General features: G+C 42.2%; 2 protein-coding genes and 1 non-coding gene across 8 annotated transcripts; 2 read left to right on the top strand and 1 right to left on the bottom strand.

The window, feature by feature from the left end:
• The first annotated feature begins 181 nt into the window (after positions 1–181).
• Pex23 (Peroxin 23) lies at positions 182–4,686 on the top strand. 5 transcript variants are annotated; one of them, XM_008195931.3, is made up of 8 exons: positions 182–507; positions 553–888; positions 943–1,035; positions 1,090–1,599; positions 1,856–2,461; positions 2,502–4,230; positions 4,275–4,420; positions 4,472–4,686. In XM_008195931.3, the coding sequence occupies exons 1-8, from the start codon at positions 283–285 to the stop codon at positions 4,508–4,510; spliced, it is 3,684 nt and encodes a 1,227-aa protein (XP_008194153.1). In that variant the 5' UTR covers positions 182–282; the 3' UTR covers positions 4,511–4,686. The 5 variants fall into 5 exon arrangements, with proteins under 5 accessions (XP_008194153.1, XP_008194152.1, XP_001812825.1 ...); XM_008195930.3 differs by having other exon boundaries at positions 1,853–2,461; XM_001812773.4 differs by having other exon boundaries at positions 1,090–1,665.
• On the top strand, positions 674–772 carry Mir11631 (microRNA mir-11631). Its single transcript, NR_161868.1, has one exon. It is a non-coding gene; the product is annotated as a microRNA mir-11631 (primary transcript).
• osp (outspread) lies at positions 4,585–23,354 on the bottom strand. 2 transcript variants are annotated; one of them, XM_001812821.4, is made up of 9 exons: positions 23,103–23,354; positions 16,978–17,058; positions 11,991–12,056; positions 10,185–10,623; positions 8,236–9,052; positions 7,454–8,181; positions 5,571–7,398; positions 4,986–5,514; positions 4,585–4,932 (listed from the first exon to the last, which is right to left on the bottom strand). In XM_001812821.4, the coding sequence occupies exons 1-9, from the start codon at positions 23,208–23,210 to the stop codon at positions 4,927–4,929; spliced, it is 4,602 nt and encodes a 1,533-aa protein (XP_001812873.1). In that variant the 5' UTR covers positions 23,211–23,354; the 3' UTR covers positions 4,585–4,926. The 2 variants fall into 2 exon arrangements, with proteins under 2 accessions (XP_001812873.1, XP_015835738.1); XM_015980252.2 differs by lacking the exon at positions 16,978–17,058.
• Positions 23,355–23,382: the final 28 nt, after the last annotated feature.

Below are 23,382 nucleotides of genomic sequence, written 5' to 3'. Positions count from 1 at the left end.
TTGAAACGACGCAGTTTCGTAAAGTTTTGCTCATTTATTGCAATAAAAAACGTAAATACAATGTTTTCTCATTATTACTCGGTTGGCGAACATGTTGGAAATAATCACCATTAAAAAAAAACAGTAGTTCATTCACAAGTCTTGAAGATGGTGTTATTAGAACGTTTGCCACAAATGAGATGGGTGATTGCAATTGTCGCTTGACATTCGGTTCAATGTCAAAACTGACAGATTTGGTTATGTGTGTCGGTGTGGGTGCGATGAAATTGTAAACATTCCAAAATGCCCAGTTCTCTCCTTTTTGGCATAAACAGCGAGGGGCGCGTTCACACCCTCTCCACTACGGGGACAATGTGGCGCGAAATTCCTTACGCTGGTCAAGAATTTAAAAAATTGTCGGCTGTTCCGCACTTCCTTTGGGCCTTAGGAGGCGACCACCAAATCTACGTGTACGTCCACGGTCTCGACATTCCCATCCGGGTCCGAGAGGAGTCCTACGAGAACGAGGTGGGTTTTTGCGGTGGTGTGGCTTTGGTTGATTAGGGCTTTTAGAGGTGGCTTCCAATTGAAGGATTTTCCTCGCGTCTTTTACCAACAGATCGCTATCATTTTTCGAATGGTGACGGTACTGTTGATCGCTCAATTGATAAAATCAGGTTGCCTTCAATGGCCTGGCAATGGGAGGGGGATTGGCAGCTGGAGTTGACTCTTGATGGACAGCCCCTAGACCACCAAGGGTGGACTTATGCTGTTGATTTCCCGTCACAATATTACTCCAAGAAGCAGTGGAAGAGCTGTGTCAGGCGGAGACTGTGGGTGAGGTCGCGCAGGTACAGCGCGATGAATTCGTGGTGCGCGATAGCCCCCTTACACAAGGACGCTACAAGTGTAAGAACTTGCCTCATTTTGTGTTTTTTTTTTTTGTAATTTTTGGTTGTGAAGGAGCCATTCATTGACATATCAATCGGGGGGCAATCGGTGGCGGGGGCTGAGCCCGGGACTATGCTAGTTTGGGCTGTAACTTCACACAACCGGGTCTGTCTTTAATTTATTCCATAAGTACGCAAAAAAACATTGTTCCTTGATTAGGTCATGTTTCGAACTGGCGTTAGTACGAAATCCCCCGAAGGCGCCCGCTGGAACCCCATCCAAGTGCCTCTCGGCAGCGAAGTCAACCAAATCAACGTGGGCCCCACGGGGCTAGTTTGGGCTTCGCTCCTCGACGGGCGCGCCCTTGTCCGTACCGGAGTCACGCGTGATTGTCTCACGGGTGACTCGTGGGTGGAAGTGCGGGGCCCCGGAGATAATCTCAAAATAAGCCAGCTTTCGGTGGGCAGTTGTGCCGTTTGGGCAATCACCCAAAACAAGCAAGTCTGGTTTAGGAAAGGGGTCAAAGGCGAGGGTGCTGGCATGAGCGAGGAGTTGGCTGTTGGGTGTGGATGGGTGGAAATGGTCGGACGGATGGCACAGATTAGTGTTGCCGCCAATGACCAGGTCTTCGCAGTGGGGGCTGATGATCGCCTCGTTTATTATCGGAGCGGAGTGGCCAACTCGGATTTGACGGGGAAGAGGTGGAAGGCACTGCATGCACCCTTGCAAGTCAGTAGGGCGAGCAGTAATGCGAGTCTTAATAGAGATAAGTTTCATCGCAGCTTTAACGCTTTGGTAAATAATACAACCATTTAACAACTTGTTACTTCATTTAATCATTTAACACAATTACATAATCATAAAAACTCTCTAAACGGTCTAATATTGCACACTTTTTCTTTCATTATTCAAAGCACAATCGTTTACATTTCCAGTAATGTTCAGTTTATTGTGATTGTGATTTGAGCAATTTTCGGTGTAGCAGAGCCGCCCTAGCAGCATGTGCGAGCCGTCTACGATTTCGGAATGGGAGGACCACTCCCACTCCGCCCCCACAGCCCCCACGTCCCTCCCCGTGGGCGACCTAACCCAAAAATTTGAAACACAACCAAAGAACCCCAAAGCTTGGAGTCCCGTCCATTCGGTGGGCTCCATTGTCGGTACCGAAGTCCACCCAGAAGTGGACGAAAGTGTCTGGAGTGACGGAAGTCGCGAATCGTGTATTTTCGCCGAAGACGAAGAATTAGGTTGGGCGGAGTATGAAGCACCCTGGTCGTGGGTAGAGGCGGGCGCTTGTACCGTCGATCCCACCCAACTTCCTAATTGGTTCGCCGAAACCGGAGGCGGTGCTAGTCAAACCGAAATCGGTGAACCATGGCGTTTGAAAATCTTACAAGAATTAAAACTGCGACTACCCACTGAAAAGTACAAGAATTGGCAATTGGCCGTTGATACAACATCGTGGGTGCATTCAGGGGAGGCGCGTGTGAGTTGGGGGAGTGGCCAGTTTGTTGATTGTGTGCTACAGTTGGAGTGGGTGCAGACCACTGGGACTTTAACTGTGTTAAATCCGGATGGGGCGAGTACTATGGTGAGTTGTAGGCGGGGTTTAAATCTAGCCCCACTTGTAGAATCTTTTCAGTTTGAATGACATCACGTGTGTCCAATGTTGTAGCGAGCCGGGGAGTCCTCGGCTCGCGCTTCATGTGCCACGCCACGCCCCTTCATTACTGAGGTTACAGTTTAGTAGTGACGCCCAGTTGGAGGAGTGGCAAACGCATTTTGCGACCACTTGTGGCAAATTGCATCAAGCGTTAGGAAAACCGAGTGAGGAGAGTGTGTGGGCGGTTACGGGTTTAGGGGATGTGTTTATTTGGGACCCCACCCAACTCGAATCGAACCAATTGCGGGAGAATGATTATTATGTACAAAAGTTTGACTTGAGTGGGAAAGAATCGCCGATTAAAGTTGCGCTTCATGGGAGTTTTAATCCCGGGACAACGCTAACTTTAACTGGGTGTATAGGGGATGATGCGGACCGAATTGGAATTAATTTGGACGCCCACTCGACTTATAAATTGCGGCATAAAGCCTACAGCGAGTTTGAAAATACTTGTCTTCATTTCAACCCGAGGTTTACTGATGGTTACATTGTGCGTAATTCTATGATTGAAGGCAAGTGGGGGAAGGAGGAGTGTGAGGGGGAAATGCCGTTGCAAAAAGGGCACGAATTCACCCTCAAAATCGAGACAACAGAAGACGCCTTTGTTATTTACATCGATGATAAGCTCTTTACGCATTATAGGCACCGCCTACCGCCAAATTCAGTCTCGATGTTGAACATTTGGGGGCGTTTACAACCATTCCGATTGGTTATCAAGTGTCCTGATATTATTCTCGACCCGTTAAATTTGTATTGGAGGCAAGTGGGTGGGCACTTGAGGCGTGTCGAATCATGTCGAGTGGGCGTAACTTGGGGCATAGGGTACGACCACACGGCGTGGGTGTACACCGGTGGGTGGGGCGGTGGTTTTTTGGGACCTTTGGACAGTCATAATGTTCATCCTATGACTGATTCGCAAGATTATCGCGTTTACGAAAACCAAAGATGGAATCCTGTCACTGGATACACTTCAGCAGGGTTACCAACTGATCGTTACATGTGGAGCGATGCCACTGGCAAACAAAAAAGAACCAGAGATCAAGTGAAACTCCTGTCGGTGAAATGGCAGTGGGTTTCCGATTGGATGATTGATTTTCACGTGCCAGGGGGCGTGGACAGGGACGGCTGGCAGTATGCGGTTGATTTTCCGAGTACTTACCATGCCCATAAAAATTTCACCGATTATGTGAGGCGGAGGCGGTGGTATAGGCGGTGTGCTGTTGCCACAACCGGGCCCTGGCAAGAATTAGGCCACACCAAATTGATTGATGTGTCATTGGAGCCAGTCAAAGATGATTTGGATAGTGTCATATCGGTGTGGGCGTTGGCTTCAGGAGGCCAAGCCATGTTCCGGACTGGAGTCACGAGATCAAATCCTACAGGAACAGGATGGGAACATGTCACCTCCGACCAACCACTTGCCAGTATCAGTTGTGGGTCCTACAACCTGGTTTGGGCCACTGGCAAAAAAGGGTGTGCCTATTGGAGGGCGGGAATTAACGAAAATAAGCTCGAAGGGGAGAGGTGGGTGTGTGTGGAACCTCCCAACGGTGGGCAACTGAAGCAAATTTCGGTGAACTGTGTTGGGGTTTGGGGGGTTGATCATTTAGGGAGGTTGCATGTGAGGAGGGAAGTGACGGAGACGTTTCCCGAAGGAACGCATTGGCAAACGATAACAGTCGATCCGCTTGTACTTAGTAAGTTTTTTTAGACGTTTGGTTTGTTCTAAGTGAGTTTGTAGATTCAGCTCCGAGTACAACCGGATTTAAACATGTAAGTGTTGGGAGAAATGAAGTATGGGCTACGACCGATGGTGGCGCCATGCTACGACGTACGGGCATTTGTAAAACTAACCCGGGAGGATCGGGATGGTTTATCGGAATACCGGTAAGTATTTAGTTGCGTGAGGGTTGGCAATGCTGGTTTCGTCGGTTTTAGGGGAACTGGCAACATGTCAGCGTCCGGGCATTTAACTAAGTGCTAAAATGTGATTTTATTTTTTTTAACCAGCTTTATTTCTGTGATAGTTTTATTTGAAAGAAAAGGCAAGCTTAACTCATAAATTATTTTATATTATTTTTTGTTGTAATTATAAACATTCCATATAAACCCAACACATATAAACAATAAACTGTTACAAAAAATTAACTAAAGCTAAATCATTTGTACACCTAATAACAGTGGATACAGAGTTGATGAGGTAAAAAATAAATAATAGAAAGTCAAGTATACGATGACACCCAAAAAAACAAGGATAATATATGAAAAAAGACAATCAAAAAAGGTGCTATGATCTGTACACAACGGTGATGATATTGTACTGTATTAAAATATACTGGTTACGTATGAGGCTCGTTAAGACTAGTAAATTCGCATCTCACGGATACACTCCTTCAGTTCTACAACAAATCAAATTATACAACCAGTCTTATTAAAAAAAAAAAGATCATACCTGCATGGGTGAGAGCTGGGGGTTCCGCTCAAGCTGCAAAATATGCTGCTGCGCATGCGTCAGCTGCCTCGTGGCACTTCCTAACTGTTCTTCCAAAGCAGCGGCTTCCAAACACTTGACTGACAACCTTTCGGACAAATCGAGCAAATCATGCCTTTGCTGCCGTGCATACTCCTGTTTGAATTTCGCTACTTCTTTTTGTACTTCAGCCTCGTGGGCTTTCTTCATGGCATCGAGTGCAGCCAAAGTGGCTTGCGTCTCTTCGGCAAGAGCTTGTTCCTTCTCTTGACGCAAGCGTTCGGTTTCTTGTGCGTGCGCTTCTCGCATTTCTTGAATCGTTCGCCGATGCCACTGCTCCATCGCGAGCAAAACACGCTCACACAGAATCTGCAACTGTTCAATATCCGACTCCTGGTGGCGCTCTTTGCACGAAGCGAGGGCACAGCGATACGCCGCGCGGAGGTTTTCCACCTGGGTTAGGTACTCGGTGCCGAGGTACACAGGCCGGTGATCCTCAAAAGAGTCCAATCTGTGTACAAAGCCAAGAATTATTTTACCTTTATCGCAAAATTTTGCGATATTTACCTTTTAAAGGAGGGTGTCCTGGTGATCCCTCGCGACGTCCTCTCGATACTCCTGCGCACCTCCTCCAACTTATCCCTCAAACTGCGGCACTTGGCACACACATCCCCCCAGTTTCTCACAACGACCTCATCATACTCCACCGGTAAATTGGCTTGCTTTTGCAACTCGCCGATTTCGTCAGCCAAGTCATTCAAATACCCCAAGACCTCCTCGAGTTCCGGTTGACCAACCAGAGCGTAACAATCCCTACTACACCTATCTAGCATACACGTAAACTCGGCTTCTACACTTTGGTTTATTTGTACCGATTGGTTCTCAAGACAATCCCACTGATTATCGTTTTGTAACCAATTTCCCAGCGACTCTTTCGCACACAACTGACTCGAACTTGAGCATTTCCCACTCAAAACGTCCATTCGTGCGTCAATTAGCGCTTTGTGAGCCACAATATCGGCGAATTCTTGAAGAAAAGCCGACGATGAGCGACTTCGTTCCGATTCAAGACGTCTCCGCCAGTTCTGCCTTTGCAACTTGTTCAACTGATTCAAATAAAGCTCAGTCAGTTCGGTCACACTTTTATTAATCTCTTCGTAAAGACAATCACCGACGGAGTCCGACCACAGTTCGAGCGCCGCCCGCTCTGATGCAAAAAACGTAAAGAAATAAGGATGGTCAGCATCGATGTGACCTTGATAGATTTGGGCAGCCCTCAACATCACGTGGTTGATCTCCGATTGGACCAGTTCCGAATTAGCTACATCTCTCGCCCCTTTGGTGAACTCACTAACAACATCGTCGCTTAGTTTTTTCAGCCGACAATTCTTATCAACTGATAGCGTTTCCCCAGCTAAAATTTCAGCCAGAACTGGTAATTTTGCAGCCTTATATGAATCCAACATCGCGGCCAATCTCTTTTGCTCAGTTTTGAGAAACTCCATCGAAGGGCCACAATTCGTTACAAAGTTTTTATAACCTGACGCACCTCCGGACGCAGTCATCAAACACTTGGCCAAAATTTTCGTTAAATAATCAGCGCTTGTTTTACACACCGGTAATTGTTTCGAGGCGCCATTCAATTTTTTCGATAAAGAGTTCATCAAGTGGGCTGTTTCACGCACTTCTTTATTCACTAAACGTTCACAGGTGACTTCACCAGTTGCTGGACTCGTCAAAGCCTCCTGAATTCGCCCAATTAATATATTTTCATAGGCGACCTTCTCGGCCAAAATCTCTAATTTCGCTTCACCGTCGAGTTTATTACTTTCACGCAATGAGCGTTTTCTTTCGGCCAAATTTTTCAACTTCTCGACTAATAAATTATGCAATTGTTTCACCACTGCACTCGCCGATGAATTAATTACATTGATTTCCGCACTACTGACGTTGGTTGTAACAGGATCCGCGTCTACGATTTCGTTCAGTTCGGTTAGATTTTGTTCCAGAGTAGCCAGCGAATGTGATCGTTTGACCATTGTTTTTAATAAGGCGACTTGACTAAGGCACTCGTCGATTTTCGTTTTGGCGGGTGAGTCGGAGGTGGCTGGGGCCACCACGTTGAGGGACTCTGTCGAGACGTTTACGTTGGTTACTTGATTTTCGAGGGTGCTTAAGCGCATTAATAATTTCATAGGTTCGGAAGAGGTGGCGCTGTCGAGACTTTTACGTCTCAGACGTCTCAAAGACTTGTCATCGATTGGTGAATTCCGTTCGCTACTTCGGTCCCTCTTGTATTTTCGCTTCGTTCGTCCGCGCTCCAAAGCTAGAATTTTTTCCTCTAATTCGGCCACTTTTTCCTCAACTTCCTTATTAATCGAGAAACTTTCACGTCCTGTAAAAAAACACTGTGTAATATTCGGTAATTAATAAATTAAATATTGACGCACCTTTAAGTGACAAAGACCGTCTCTTGTCTCTTGACTCACTCTTGCTCTTACTCCTGATTTGTTTTTCCGCTGCATTCAATTTCTGCGTTAAATGTTCGAGTCTCGAGACCAGGAGCCCAATTTCGGCTTGACTTTCTTGTTTCAGCATTTCTAAATTATTTTGAATACTGTAATTCATCAACTCCAAGTTATCACATTTTTCGTGTGCATCTCTCAATTCGCGTTTCACAGCACGTATTTCCAAAACGGCCTTTTCGAACCGCCCCCTCAAATCCAAGCAATACTCCTTCAATTCGTTTTGACCCAATTCGTCAATGTCGACGTCCAAATCGATATTGGTCAAGTCGGTCAACGAATCGCACCGAATACTTCTTTTGTGTGTGCTTCCCCGGCCCTCCAACTCCTGGACTCGCTTAAACAATCGGTCGTTTTCGTCGCGAAGTCGTCCAAAGCGTTCGTTCGTACTCGACAGCTCGTCTTGTAAATTCCCCAAGATGCGTTGCTTCGTCTGAAGTTCACGACTTAAATTCGCACATTTTTCCTCGTAACTTGTGGCCAAATCTTCGGCTTCGGCCAGTTTACGTTGGAGACTTCGCTGCTCCTTTGTAAATTTGAGCTCGGCTTGGGAATTTCTTTGGTTTAGTTCGCGTTCGGTCCGTTCGAAAGCCAGCGCCATTTCCTTGAATTTCTTCTCTTGAATCACTGCCTCAGCTTGAATTTTCTTCAACCTGAAAGCGGAACAGTCACCAAAAGTTTAAACTAGGTGAGATGACAACACCCACCTGGCAATTTCTTCCTCCAAACTCCTTACTTCTTCAACTGACTTGGCTAACTGTTTTTGCAAATCGTTTATCTCTACATTTTGTTTGTTTATTTCGTTATTTAATTCGACGGTGTCGGACAGTTTCACACAATCCAGTTCATCAGTAGACGTGCTATCCAACGTCGATTGCCTCGACTGACATCTCGGTAGCCTTGGCCGAATTCGCGTCGTTTTGACCCGATTTAACGAACTTCGAGTCAAAGGCGGCGACGGCGGTAATTCCCCCCAATCCTCCGATCCTCTTCGGCCACCTTCGGACGCCGTTCGATACTCCTCATCACTCGACAAAAGTACCGAACGGGGCGTGGTCGGACTTTCGGAACTCGATGCAGGCACCGCCTTTTTCAACGCTTGCAGCCAATTAGAACGTATGCTTGACGTGACAGCGTATAGAACAAGAGTCGGACCGGCCCATTTAATTTCAAAACCGAATTTCGTTTCGGTTGGAATTTCATTAAAACTCGTAACCGATGACATTTCGACCACAATTTCTGGATTTTGCTCGTCTTGATCTTGATAGATGTTTAGGGTTGGACCGAATAGGACCGCCCATCGCATTACAAACTCTCCATCGGTTGTTTTAAGCCACAGCCAACCTTTTTTAAGGTGGAGAAGGCTTTCGGCCGGAAGGGCTAGACTTGATTCGGGTGAACGATCGGTTAAAGCCGTCGCGATGTCTCGGAGGCGCTCGTTGCGCCAATCGCGACGAGCTCGGGCCTTGTCGTCACAGCGCAGTTTGTCGCGGGTTGGGGGAGACCCCGAACTTATTAAGTAATCTGAAAAAAAAGACGACCAAAACGTAACAATTTTTCAATTTTTGTGCAAAAAGAGACTTTTATCACCCATTTTTAAGGTGTGGCAAAAAGACTCATCACGTTTTATCTTTAATTTTATTGTTCAATGAGTGATTAGTATTGATTGGAAAATTCGTTCAAAAAAATTCGCCAGCTCCTGGACTATTATAATCGCATAAGAAGGCGTCAAATCGCGAGTCATCACACGCCGGGACTGCCTCAAGGGAAACCCACTAACATTTCGCCGTTGTAACTGTAAAACGGTTGCAAAGAACCGTCGATTAATCAGGACGTCGCATTGTTGTACCGAAATAAGTCGGATTTTGATCTGTTTTTGTGTGTTTTTTCCTCCAATTGACGTAAACTAGCGGTAAATGACGCTTCCATTTCGTTAACCAACATTACGTTTCAAACGTCTGTTGGCAAAAACATAAATTGAACGATGGAGAAATAAGTGGTCATCGGTCCGTTATGATCATGCGAAATACCACGAAAATCACACGTAATCGATCAAACATGACCTCAAGCTTATTATTCGTTGGCCGAATTTTCCCAGAAATATGAGCGAGGGTTTTGTTCTAATGAATTAAGAAGCCCGCTGGCTGTGCAACTTTATTATGCTACATGAAATTTTTTATTTTTATACGTAAAATCCAACTTTTCGATATAAGACTTCAATCAAAGGAAGCCGTAAAATTGTGCGCCCCAGGTTAATAATCTTTAATCCGATAAAGTTAGCAGTGTGGGTATATCTTATATGGCGTTTCCATTTTCCGTCCATTTCTACCATATGTGATAAAATCGGATCAGATAAGCGCTATTAAGGTAATAGTCCTTCGTTATAATTGACCTACTGTCGAAACGAGGCCGTCAAAACACCGCTAAAGCAACAGGGTGAAACGTCAGGCGCCACTCAAACTTATTTTTAATAAGCCAGAACGGTAAAAAACACCGAAAAAAACCCGCTCGACTCGACCACGTCACAGACATTACCCGTTCCACAGCTCTAGGAATACTTTTACGAATTTATATGCAAATTAAATGTCTCATGTTAACTCGTGTATGCATAATTTCACGTCGATTACGCCTCCCATAACCAAAGTTATAGACTCACCGTTTCTTATCGGACTCGGAACGGTATCGATGGCCACATTGCCGGTGGGTTCAGGCAACCAACCCGGCCGTGGATCGTCCTTTGGAGGCGATTCACGTTCCTCCTTCAAGGGGGGCGTCTCAAAGTTCGTCCGGGGGCTGGGACCGCTGCAGGAGAGATGTCGTGGCCGTGGAGGTTGCGGAGAGGCGCTACGCCCCAGCTGGGGCAAACTGGGGGATGCCCTGCCCCCGGGGAAGGTGGCGTTGCGTTTGTGGCGGCGAGGAAACACAGCCAAGAGTTCGGCCCACCAACGGGCGTCTTCTCGACTCGCCGCCTTCACAAAGGTGACCCGGTCGGGGCTGGTGAGGGCCAGGGAGTGAGGGTGGCCTGTCACTTGCTCGGCACCGGTCACTTCCAGCACTTTGGACATGTCCACCGAGCCCTGCGGGATGGTATCGGGCTGGAAAAAAAAATCAAAATTTTATTGTAAATCTGGACAGGTGGTATTATTTTGCCGTTAGTTTCAAGATCTATGGACCTTATTATAATAATCGTTTCGCCACCCACTGTTCGTAAATCGGCATCTCGTTGACACGCTTCTATTGCCCCATTATCTTTTGATTCTTAGATTAGGCATCTGGTGTGAAAAAATCTCGCCCATTGAGCACAGAGTGTTGTGCTTCCTCGTTGTCGAGTCGTCGTCCCGGTTGATCGCCTCCGTTTCACTAATACCATGCAAATGTATTTAAAACCATCAATAGGTTGGTCGTTTAATATTTTATTCATGTCGGCATTTGAATGGTGGTAACGGGGAGGTTTTTGTCCCACGATCTCTAAACGTGTAAAATGCAATGCAATAACAACAACGATACGTGTGAGAAAGGAAACGAGATATCAATTTGCAAGTGCATCGTCCAGCCTCAACTAATACTACGCACTTCTTCGATCGATGTTGTGTGTGCTGAAGAAAGTCAACAACCCGAACGGGCGCCATTTACATATTACACTCGTAATCCGAGGCTCAACAGGCATACATTACCTGTGTTTACCATGACTCGTGCACACCGGAAACGCAACCTGCAACGGCATACCATCGATTTTTTTTGATTTTTTTTTAACGGGCGACAATTTCGACGACGACATGCCGTCTAATCGTTCGTTCATTGACCGAAACTGTCACCTGACAGTGAAAGTGTTTCTTTCCACTCATCGTCGATGATCTTTTTTTTTTCCCTTCCTACAACAATCCACTTCCTCTCACTTCCGATCGCTTTTTCCGAAATCGACGATCGGTCGACGAACCCGTCGTCTATAATTATATAATTGCGGCATGTCGCTGATGGGAGTTTTAGTAGGTCGTTCACGTTTGATGAAAGCAACAATTATTTCGGAATCGAATACTGAACTCCCTTTTTTAATTAAACGAAAACTACCAAGTTAACATTTTGTTGGAAAAACTGGTGGCATGGCCACAAATACAATCTTTTATCAATTAGCTAATGGTAGTATTTAATAATAAAATAAAATAACATTAGTTTCTAGTTATTAAATATGAAATAAGAGAACTTAAAACAGTTGGAAATTTTTGGCGAAAACAGCGTTCATAAGTAATTTATTGGAGTGCATTCGAAAAATTTGTTTCGGTCTACTAAGCCTCGGATGCATAATTCCAATTTCGCCTTTACGGCCCATTCCGCTAACTATACAATCTCCACGGCTAATAACAAGTGTAACAGGTTATGCCCGACCGCAAAACATTATTATAATGTGGCTTGTGCGGCTTAGGTTAAGTACACTTCTTACAGACTTAAGTCACATGATACTTACGTGTTCGTCCACCGAATAGTTCAATTCCCCATCGTCGTACAAGACGAACCAACGACGTTGCCATCTCTGCAAAAAAATTAAAATACAAAATTAGAGACACAACATTGATACATCTTTTAGGGGGAAGTGTGTCACAACAAGGAAACGTCGTAACACATCGCCGCACCTTTACGCCATACATGTTGTTGTATAGTATACAGAGCTTTTTTTCGGAATCGTCGATCCTTAAACGCAATTAACCAGTTGATTAATCGATCCGACCGAGCGCTGGGATTTTTTCCATCATTGATCTTATAACGACCAAAAATCAGGAAAACACGACAGCTTGCCATCAGTCAATCAATCACTTTCACTATCGGAAATGGATCATTTCTACCGAATTGTTAGCGAAAAAGCGCCGGTGAAATCTAATCCCAGAAGAAAGCTTCGGCTGTTTGACGGGTTGACGTTTAACCCGGCCGTAAATCAAAACAACAACGAAAAAGTTGATAAGTTGTCGAGTTAATTGGGGAATTTATCACGGCAATAAAGATGTTGGAGTGGCAGGCCGGCAAACACTTCAAACGTTTTCCGAGTCAACGACCAATTAGATTTCTTTATGCTAATTGAGTGTGATTAGCCACGCGGCCTATAGACCCATAGAGATACTGCCACCATGAGATAAACCGACAATGATCTACCACCGGCTTTCGCCTAGTACCTACTACCAAGGCACGATTTAATGATTTAAATCAATTGCCTCCGTTTATGGCGTACACCCAACGGAGATAGTCCATATACATTTTTTTTCTCTCCTCCCAACATGAATGAGAATCCGCTGGGGATTATATTTTCGTCCAAAAGGTTGCTCACCTTTGCTCAAACACCGATTATCACACAATGTACACAAGTAGAGTGTAACAGGTTCACATTTTGTGGAAAGTAGTACACGACAATATCTCCTATTTCGTGGTTTATACAAGAATGTTCTCGATACCAAACCAAACATTACAAAATCGGATCCCAACTCACACGCCCTCATCATCATTTCTCCCTTTACTCTCAAACTGTTCGGCTCTATTTGTCGTCGTTGCGCGAAAGTACGATTTTTTTCGGTGCGAAATTTCTCCGCGCGCTTTCACATAACGCATAAAAGGTACACGCCGAAATGGTAATTTTTCGTCTCGAAGTGGTCAAGCTTGTATACTGTATACGAAAATAAATCCATTTATGGCAACGTGCCCGGTTCAATGCTCCACTTATTATTAATGTTAGACCAACCAAATAGAAATTTCATATATTTTTGCGTGTCTTTGGCTAATCAAGTGAAATGTCCATAAGTGTGGACTGACTAAAATAATCAAAGTTTTTCTTTCGGCTCGATGGCGTGGAGTAAATTACATGTTTGCCGTTTTTGAAGAATGTTGTTAAGTCGTTGCCTAATCGGGTGGGCTACGCTTATTAAAATCGCGCTCCAAGAATGACAGCTTGATTGGAGACGTTAATAATTGCTTTTAGTCTAATGCCGATTCGTGGAAGAGGTCGTAATTGCGCCGTTTTTGGACTGGATGCCAGAAGATGGAAAAAAAAATGCAGAAACGTAAAAACAAAAATTACCTTTTAAAGAACAAAATCTTTACTTCAAGTCAAAATGTTAGACGGAACGACCTTGTCTTCCAAATATGTTAAAATCTATTTTTCCTTGGACGTAAACATGAAAACAGATAGAAAACATCCATAAAAAGAACTTTAACTTAATACCTTGTTTGAGAACAAAACTTTTATTTACATCAAAATTCTACAAATTATTTAACTTTTGACAAACTTCTTTTTTACGTCATTAATTGCGCTAAACAATTAATTCAGTTTGAATTCTCCTCCTTAAATTGTGAAAATCCTAGTCATTTTTCGTTCTGTGCCAAAAAAAAATTCCTTTTTAGAGTTTTTTTTTAATTATTCATAATAACACAGATAGATAACAAAATTATTATCATCCAATACTTATAACTACTAGCTCATAGATGTTACGTTTTTTTAAACTTATTAGCATTTTCGACCCAATTTGGTGATTTTTGATTTTATTTTTATCGAAATTTTGCAAAATAATAAGATTGAAATTATGGGTGTTTTGCAAAACCGTGTAAAAACGCCCCCAAAAGTTCCAATAAGAGAACAAACGCTTCAATTTCGTGTCGAAACTGTCGAGAGACGGCCTTGTTCCCAAACAAATCGCTTCCAAGCATGTAAAATCCATTCTTGTACAAAATGTCCCAAATTGCCTTAGTTACTTGTGCTATTTCAAGGCTTTCGATTAGTTGTTTTGAAAAGCGAATGTAAAAAACAATTTTCTTGAACAATTCTGACCTTCCATACCCATCCTACACGTGAAAGTATTATTGGGTTCATGTAACCTTCCTAATAAATTTCTGATAAACAACAAATTGTTATTTATGCGCCTTATCTCGTTTGATTTTTAGTTAATTGGTGGGTGACTCGTTGACCCGGCGCCGTCGGGCGCCAACTAACAAAACAGGTGACTGTTGTACATAACGTAATATCGTATTTTTTCATCTCGTTCAATGTGACACGGAACAGAATCCGGGACCTACTTTTGCCCACAAGCGAGCGCACGGTTGGTTCCAATTAACCGTTTCATAATAATTTATGCATTGATGGCGATCGACACCGTGAAAAATCGCGAAATCTTCGTCCCATATTAAGACAAGTCGGCGACAATCCTACACCATTGTCGTTTCTTTCCTGCTGTTTATGGCGAGGCATTTCTAACGGTGCCGCTTCTTCCGTTTCTCTATACGTGACCGGTGCTACGAAAAAAGAAAACCAAAAGGTGGAAAAATTCGGCCTCGTAACGGCACAAATAGAAGCGGCGGGGTGTCAGATGATTGATGGTACAAGGGGGTATTTTGACTGCTCTTGATGGACCCACCAAACTTTTCGTTGGCAACCGAGTGAGTTCAAGGACTCGCCCGGATTTCGATTCGGATTCTTTGCTCGACCGAAATCAAAAGTTGACACATACCTACGTGCACGCGTCGCTCGGAATTCCAAAAAGGACGATTCACGAAAATTTTATTCCAACTGCTTGCGCTTGGTATTCAAATCGACAATTGTAGTAGATGTCTGCATTCCGATGGATTATTGTCTGATGATGGTACCTCATAAATACCATTCTTCGTTTTTTTTTATTCATTCCAAGCAGACAAGCACTACGACATGACACGAGATAATGCGAGCATGTTTAATGAGACAGGTATTTAAACACGATAAGGCATTTTGGGCGCCCAACGTGGGGCCCACCTTCTAGTAATAATGGTAGCGTATACAAAGAGACAGAACAGAGCGAGCCGACCTTTAGTGATTGTAATCCACTGTAAAAATCATAATGGAAGGCTCATCTTTTTCCGTTACGTAACGCACAACAAGAGTCGGGGTCACACGAACGAGAAATACCATTGCATTGCTCAACTCTACCTGCAAGCCGCAAAATCTTTAAGAATTGCCAACTTCCGGACGACATTCTGTCATTCGATAGCTAAGAGAACGAAAAAGTGGATCACGGGAACGATACGCAACAATTAATAAAAGGCCCCCGTGCGAAGTAATTGTGCAAGTTGGATGGATTATTATTGTTGCGCAAACTGTGCGCCTCCTCCTTCGAAGAAGCATCTTCTTGTCCTGCTGATGATTAATGACTGGGAATTGCGAAACGTGCGCAAATCTCGATGATGATGAATAACGAAAACGATCTCTGCGTTGTGTGGCTCGTCCGAAAACAATCGCTCGCTACATGATGATGTTTGCCGTACTTTTATGGTTTTTATATTGGGTAAACAGAGAGATTGCCTGTAATTACCGACCATTCAAGGTTACATTTTTTTCCTTCGTAATTACTGAATATCTGTAGCCGAACGTAAACGGTTGTTATGTAAAAATTTCGTGGAAAATTACGAGGGACGAAGAGAAGGGAAACGGTTTTGGTCTAATGAAGTTGAATGGATAAAACAAAAACTACCAACGAAAAGGAAATGACTCAAAATCGTGGACCACAGCCGCTCAATTCGACACGAAAAATTGCAAAATAACTTCGTTTAACCCACCCCAATTTTGGCGCCCAACGTGGGGCTTCTCAGCCCTATGAAAAATAGTCAATCAGACAATAACTCAAGTGGGTACAAATCGGACACAGACAGTGGCAAAACTAGTCGAATCGATACGATCTGATCGTTGTGCCCACTCGAGATTAAATCAAACGTTTCCAATAGTTTTAGTCGGAAAATAACAATTTTAACAAAGTAGCACAGAAGGTCAAATTTGTTTCGTCTTAACAGCTTTCCGATATCTGAAATTGCTTCAATAACCTTCAGAAATCACAACTTATATAAATTCCACCAAGCGTGAGATAGTAAAATACGTCACCGCTGCATACATATAGTAACTAAAACTTCTCCGAATCAGAATCGGAATTCCACACTACCACATTGAAAATCCTCCGTAACCGTGAAACCGGAGACGGCAAAACACCTTGACCTTGTATAAACTACTCCAATTTAGCAAATCTCCACTCAATGCAGACAAGAAATTCGCGCATCATTGTGGGTGGCATACACGTGTCTCACGAAAAAATCTCTTTTGTCCAGACACCAAGTGAGAGTTTTGGCCGTCGACCTTCGAAATTCGCATGAGAATTACCTAACGGTACTAATTACCCATCTTATCGCGTCGAAAAAATCTCCCATAAATCCGCATCGTTCGATAAACAAAACCCATTATTAGGGACGATAAATCATCACTCGCCCAAGCTACCGACGTCCCAAAAAAGGACATTCCATTACAAAAAATCATTGTTAATCAATTTTCCATTCCGACGTTCCAATTAAATTTATTTCCTTGTGGTGGGCACGTATACTCGACTAATTAGCGGCGGGCGCGAGGAGGGTTGAACGCACGTTCAGAACCTTGAAACTTTTGCCGAATTTTTAATGCTCACCTTTGTCCTGTTGAGAGGCACGGAGAAGTCCCAATCCGGTGCCACAAACAGGTAGCCGCTCCGGGCGATCGAACGACTAGCCTGAAACCAAACACGAACGTTAATTTGGCGCCCAACGTGGGTAGGGCCAAGAAAATACACATTTTCAAAATTTCGATATCGATAATTTAACGAAAGTAGACAAAAAATTGAAAAGGTTACAACAGAATTTTCGAGATTTGTCCATTAATAATGTTGTTAAAAACAGTCCCAATGCCCCCCTGCCCCTGTAGCCGGTGTTGTCGTCGGGCTATTTATACATGCGAGAAATCCACAATGCGTTTCCGGTGACTGCCGACTCCGAATATCAAATTTCAAGCAGTGTGTATTGTTGGCGTGCATTAATCAAAACCTCTAGAAACCCGAGAAGCCAGCCATATGTGTTTATGGGGTTAGTACGACCTCAGCCGATGAGTAACCCTTATGTGTATGTGGAACCATATTCGGTGCGACCAGATGGTCAGAGGAATATTTTCAGGAATCGCGAATGGAAACGACCATTTATGGAAGCGGTTTCTCAAGAACGTCTCGTCTGACACTCCACTCGTCTCTCGAATCAAAAATTTTGCCCGGACGGACGATCTAGCCGGAAATACTATATGCTTTCACTTTGCTTTCTTCCCAAACAATCATGTTACCGCTTCATTATAAATTAAATGCAAATTTTTCGCTTGATGCTTTGTTCGTTCGTATACTGTCACTTATAATTATTCTGGTAGCGCCTTGCTCGTGTGGAATTATAAAATTCCGATGTAACGTAATGACCGTCATTTTCAAAGCGACGCCCTGTCGTTAAATCGAAAACAGTTAGATAATATACGAGAGTTCCAGTGGAAATGTTACCGAAACGTCGAAGATATGCCGACACCGTTACGATTTATGTTAATGGCCGATATTATTCACAACCGGGAAAAAACGGTCTATTGTAGAATTTCTCGTAACCACAATCTGAGATAGAATAAGATCAAAATTAGAAGAAATAGCCACTAGACGAGGAACTAAATAGGACCGCATAGTCGTTTTATCAATTAAAGTGTCAAGGAGTCGGAGGAAAGCAGAAAAAAAAACGAAATCGCTGATTCGCGATTCGGCGAAATTAAAATAATCACTCGTAACTTTCAAGAATTCGTCCGAATCATCAATTCTTATCTTTAGAAATCGGCGATGCAGAAACAATTACCTCCAATGTGAAGGATCACCGGTTTGAGTCGGGTGTAGTCCTTGGCTTATATGGAATTGGATTTTTTTTTCACAAAACTGAACGAATTTAATTGTCGCTTATTGATTACGAAACTGGTAAAGGTCGCACCAACAAGTGCCAAAATTTCACTTTCCGATAACTATCTACAAGTGCGTATACAACCATGGAGCAACTTTCCATTTTTCAACGCGAATTGGACAATCATGTCGTCGACCGGCACTCTCGTTTACGCAATGGTCAACGAACTATCCGTGTGAGAATGAATGGCCGCCATATGGTCCGTGCACTTGGCACTAGGAAGCCGTCGATCAAAAACCATCTCCGAGACGATGACGACAAAAATCCAGCCTCTGCACTTATTAATTGGCGCTTTCAGGTGCGCGACGAATCGCGGAAAAAAGACACACTCAATGGAACCATGACTGGGCAACTATCCGTTAACATACAGAGCATTAACCCAATTTTTGCGACGCGACCATGAAACCCATCGAGACACACACCCTGATTTATTTCAATGTATTCAGCCTTGCCCATATGTCTCTCTGGGCGAATTTCTGGACCTGTCTTGGAAAACAAGCGTTTTGGTCGTATATTGGAGTTTACTTGGGTCATTGTGCGTGGGTTAGATGTAGATTTCCTCCCTTGCTAGGTAGGAAAACTACCCATCCTTGACACCATTGGCTGTCTGGAGGAAAGTCGCCTTTTGTTTCATCCCACGCCGACCCGATTTTGGGCAACGGAAGTGATCAATCGATTCGCGGTTGTTTTTTCGTCGGATACGTTTCGCGGTAGGCCTTGATGGGAGCGTCCGCTCACACATACACACACGCCCGGACACGTTTGAATAAACATTATTATGTACGAATGCCGATCAGTGAAGGCTACAGAAGGATTGAGATGCATTTATTAAAAACCATGTACGTTTTTTCGCCTATGTGTTCAATTATTATTACAAAGGGGTTGGCGTTGAATGGGTTTGTCGATGCGTTTTTTTTATCTGATTTTGGTTAGGCGAAGAGAAAAGGTCGAAAATTTGGCTATTATCTGATGACGCGTGACTGAAGCTTAAATGTCGATTCACACCAAGACAGTTAGAATGAAACAAAGACTACGCACGTCATTTGATTTCTTTTTCCTAGAAAAGACTTATCGCGAAAGACAAATTCAGAACTTATCTTCTCAAAGATTCAACGAAAAAAAGGGAGCTTACCGCGTGTTGTGACATTTATATTTCTGAAAGCAAAAAAACGAAAACCATTTGAAAATTACTGTAACGTTATCGCTGATAATTTTCAATATCGTGATAGGAATGTAAGTTTTGCTATTTCTAGAAATGCCATCGACACATGGAAGTGTTTACACAAGTTTTATTGATACTTTTTGTAAGAGGTATAAAAAATTTCTCACATCAGGACCTTATTTTTACAAGACCTCAACAGTATGTCTCAAATTTTGAACTGCATTTTAAATGGTTACCTGTACTCGTTTAAAAGAGCCCCATACTTAATAACAAATATTATTATTTTTATAGGTATAATTTGAATTTTTGTAGGTATAATTTGAAATTATACGAGACATGTAAACTTGTGATTAACTAATAAGATTATATGAATTACTTTAATTATAATAAGTTAATAAGATTTGGTTTTTTCAAGATTGTTAGATTATTTCTTCTTGAAACAGATAATTAGTTTTAGAGATAAGAAAAATTGATTCTTTATCTAGAATACACAAACGTTGATAATAAATTGAAATTCAAAAATTGTCGCCCAAGCGGTGGCCGGCCATCATTTGCATCGGATTTTTTCGTCGAAATTCGGCATGAAATTAAAACCATCGAAAAAGCAAACGTCCCACTAAAGGGTCAGTTAATTATCATCGTAAAGACGAGTTTGGTCACAAAAAGTGGGAAAAAGCGTAGCGAAAGCGATGATGTTGCACATTGTCATCTCGAAAATCAATCTTTAGGTCTGCTGGTTCACATACATAATAATAACGCAAAGACGAAAATGTGTTTTATCGCGGCCAAAAACCGCCAAAGTTAATCTTGGAATTGGCAGACGGCCAAATAAATGCAAGCAAACTGCATCAGACGCAAAAATCCCATCTCCAACAACACACAAGTTTTAATGTCAATCGGTTTCTGATGGTCGTTATATTGCAAAATGAATTTTTGCGCAATTCGACGTGACTCTTTTATCTTCGATTGTATACGATGGGAAAAATCGAGTGCACGTGTTGTGCAACGTGCGCGATTTTTTCGGTTTGATCATATCCGAAAGAAATAAAACGCTCCGTGCATTATTCATTTCCTTTATTAATCGAGGTTTATGCAACAAAAATGAGAGCTATTTGGTAAATTCAAAGGTCGCACTGTTTCCGACCGAACCAGATTGTTTGTGTATCAGAAATAATTGGAACAAAATACTTTGATTATTTTAACCACTTGCAGAACTCGACAAATGCAAGATAAAAGATTTCAGAGTGCTTTTTGCCCCTTGAAACAACGAACACTTCGATTTCTGGTTACTTATTCGAGTTTGATTAATTAATAAAAATAATTGTGACGCCGGACAAAGGCTTACTATAAAGAACTGTTACGAATTTTTTTTTAGTAGATCGTGCCATTTTTGCAGGAAGGGGTGCGATAATGAGTCAGTCTAAAGTATGGCTTCCGCACGAACTCTTAATTACGCTATTAATAATTGTTGAAATTATTTAAAGAAATAAGTTTACATAAATGCTGGTGTTGCAGTGAGTACGTGAATAAGTGCAGCATCTTTAGTTTACGAAATAGTGAGTAACTGAATTCTTTTGGATAATAAAATTAATGTATTTATTTCTGTAATAACAAGTTGAATAATTTTCGTAGCCTCGTTTGGTGTTTTAATACTGTTTATGGTGTTTTCACCAAATTTACTCTAATTTCACGCTCGTTAAATGATCTGATGTCGACGAATCGGTGTCACTGAGTTTGTGGTCCGCCAAAAAACTTAGCTTCTTTATTTCGAACGTTTTTTTTATTCAAATATAATAATATGATGAAATCTCTCGGAATATTTTGTCAGAGTCTGTACGATTGTAGCGTGTTTTTATGCAGGTACTCTCGATAAAAATGGTCAGAACAGGTAGTCTGCAACTGTATAACTTCACTTCCTAGAGTTCAGGTTTGCCTACAGGTGGCCGAATACCTGAACCTTTTGTATTGTGGCCCTCAATTGCCCGACCTGAGATTTTTCATCTGCTCTTCTACAAATTCTAGAAAAGGTCAATGACGTCAAATACATAAGAAACACACCTATTCTTCTATATTTTTATTTTTCGGGAAAAATATTCACGCACAAAAGAAGCGATCAAATCGAAATATTTTAAATAGAATGTACGATTTTTTGGTCGAATCTCTCTTTTATGAATTCTAAATAGCATGAGACTTGAAACTTACTGACGATTCCAAATCACATTCCAAACTATTTTACTGATCAAACAAATGTATGTAAATTATAATGTTAGTAGAGATAATTCTGTTGTTAAAAGATTATCTTGGAATTATTATTTATTTATTTAGACATTAACCGCAGATTATGATGACAATAAATATTATTACAACATAAAAACTATAAAAAAACTAGCAAGAAACAATACAATTTTTAATTTTCTTTCTCATTCCAAATTAATTTAATGTGATAATGTGCTCTTTTCTGGATTTTAAAACACATTTCAAAGGCTTATAAATCTTTTGAAAAATTATCCTGTCAAATATTTCTAACCATATCTGTATGTTATGTCATAAAAACTCAATTTTGCGTAATTTATGTGACCTAAAATACATTTAAATGAGAAATGTAGCCGACAAAAATACTTTTAGTTGATTGACACTTGTATAAGTACGATAGACAATAAATACATCAACCGATTTCGTTTTCATGGCCAAATTAGAAAGAAACCGTTATAAAAATAATACAAAAAGAAGGGAAAATACTGTGAAAAAATTAAAATGTTATTTTAGTTAGTGGTTAAAGCTTGGATTAAAGGGTGATTAAAGTAATGAATAGTAAACGACCAGCTTGCCGAAAGTAAGAGAAAAACATAACAGTATGACTTAAATTGCGAAAAAGCGAGCAAAATCTCACACTTTCATTGAAAAAATTTAGATCAACATTGTGACAGCGTTACATCTTCATTCTCTGCCATTTCTAAACATAATTTGTTAAATTTTTGCGAAGAAATCGAACGTCAAATAATTAATTTACAACAACATCGCATTAAATCCTGACTCAAGAGGTATTTAGTACAGGTATTTGCAATTTTAATGAAGAACCGATCTCTCTAATTGTGACAAATTACTTCAATTTCCAATTTTAATTCACATTTTTGCATTAAAATCGAAAACTTTTTTCCCCAATTATTTATTTACAAGTCAAGATAATAAATAAACAGGATTTAATAACCAAAAGTTGACGTAGGACTCGTAGGAGTACCATCTAATTATTTTATGTTTTACGACCGCAAGCCACCTGTTTGGGGCTTTATTTTTGGGCATGAGAGCAAATTGATTTTTTGTCGTTGCTTTAATCAGAATTGAACTCACTTTCTCTAGTCGCTACACAAATCCGTAATTTCCTGAAATAATTAGATAATTATTCGTGTAATTATGTCCGTTTTCGAAAGGCGCTTCCATATTGGGCTCTCAAGTCCCCCAATTAGCGGCCCCCGCGCCCATCTGGGCCCCCTCGTCGCATTAAAAACCGATTAGGTGTTCGCGGCGCGCCGGCCTAATTACAGCCCAGGGCGGGCCCCCCGAAAAGGGTCACGCTCACGAAACCGTGTCAGGATTTTGAGATTTTTTAGGCACACTTGCTTGGAATGTACACATAGCGGGACTCACCCGATTGCATTCCAGGGCTTCAGCCGAATGCTCCTCTTTCTGCCGAAAGCAGTTGGAGCACTTGGTCTTGTGGAAGATGTTAGGCGCGAACTTCTTGCACTGAGACATGGTCACTTGGGGCACATCTCAACCGCCGGAGGCGATACCAGAACACCGGCCATCGCACAACACTAGCACTTTAAATGCTAAATTCACCAATTCAACACTACAACAACCGAACTCCGCCAAAGACACACTCGGACTGATTAAAATCCGGATTGACGAGTTTTGACTTTTGACA

This window comes from Tribolium castaneum, chromosome 5 (genome assembly GCF_031307605.1).
Source record: "Tribolium castaneum strain GA2 chromosome 5, icTriCast1.1, whole genome shotgun sequence".
NCBI classification, from domain to species: Eukaryota; Metazoa; Arthropoda; class Insecta; order Coleoptera; family Tenebrionidae; genus Tribolium; species Tribolium castaneum.
Note: the sequence above shows the minus strand (reverse complement) of the source record. Positions and strands in the feature narration are given on the sequence as shown.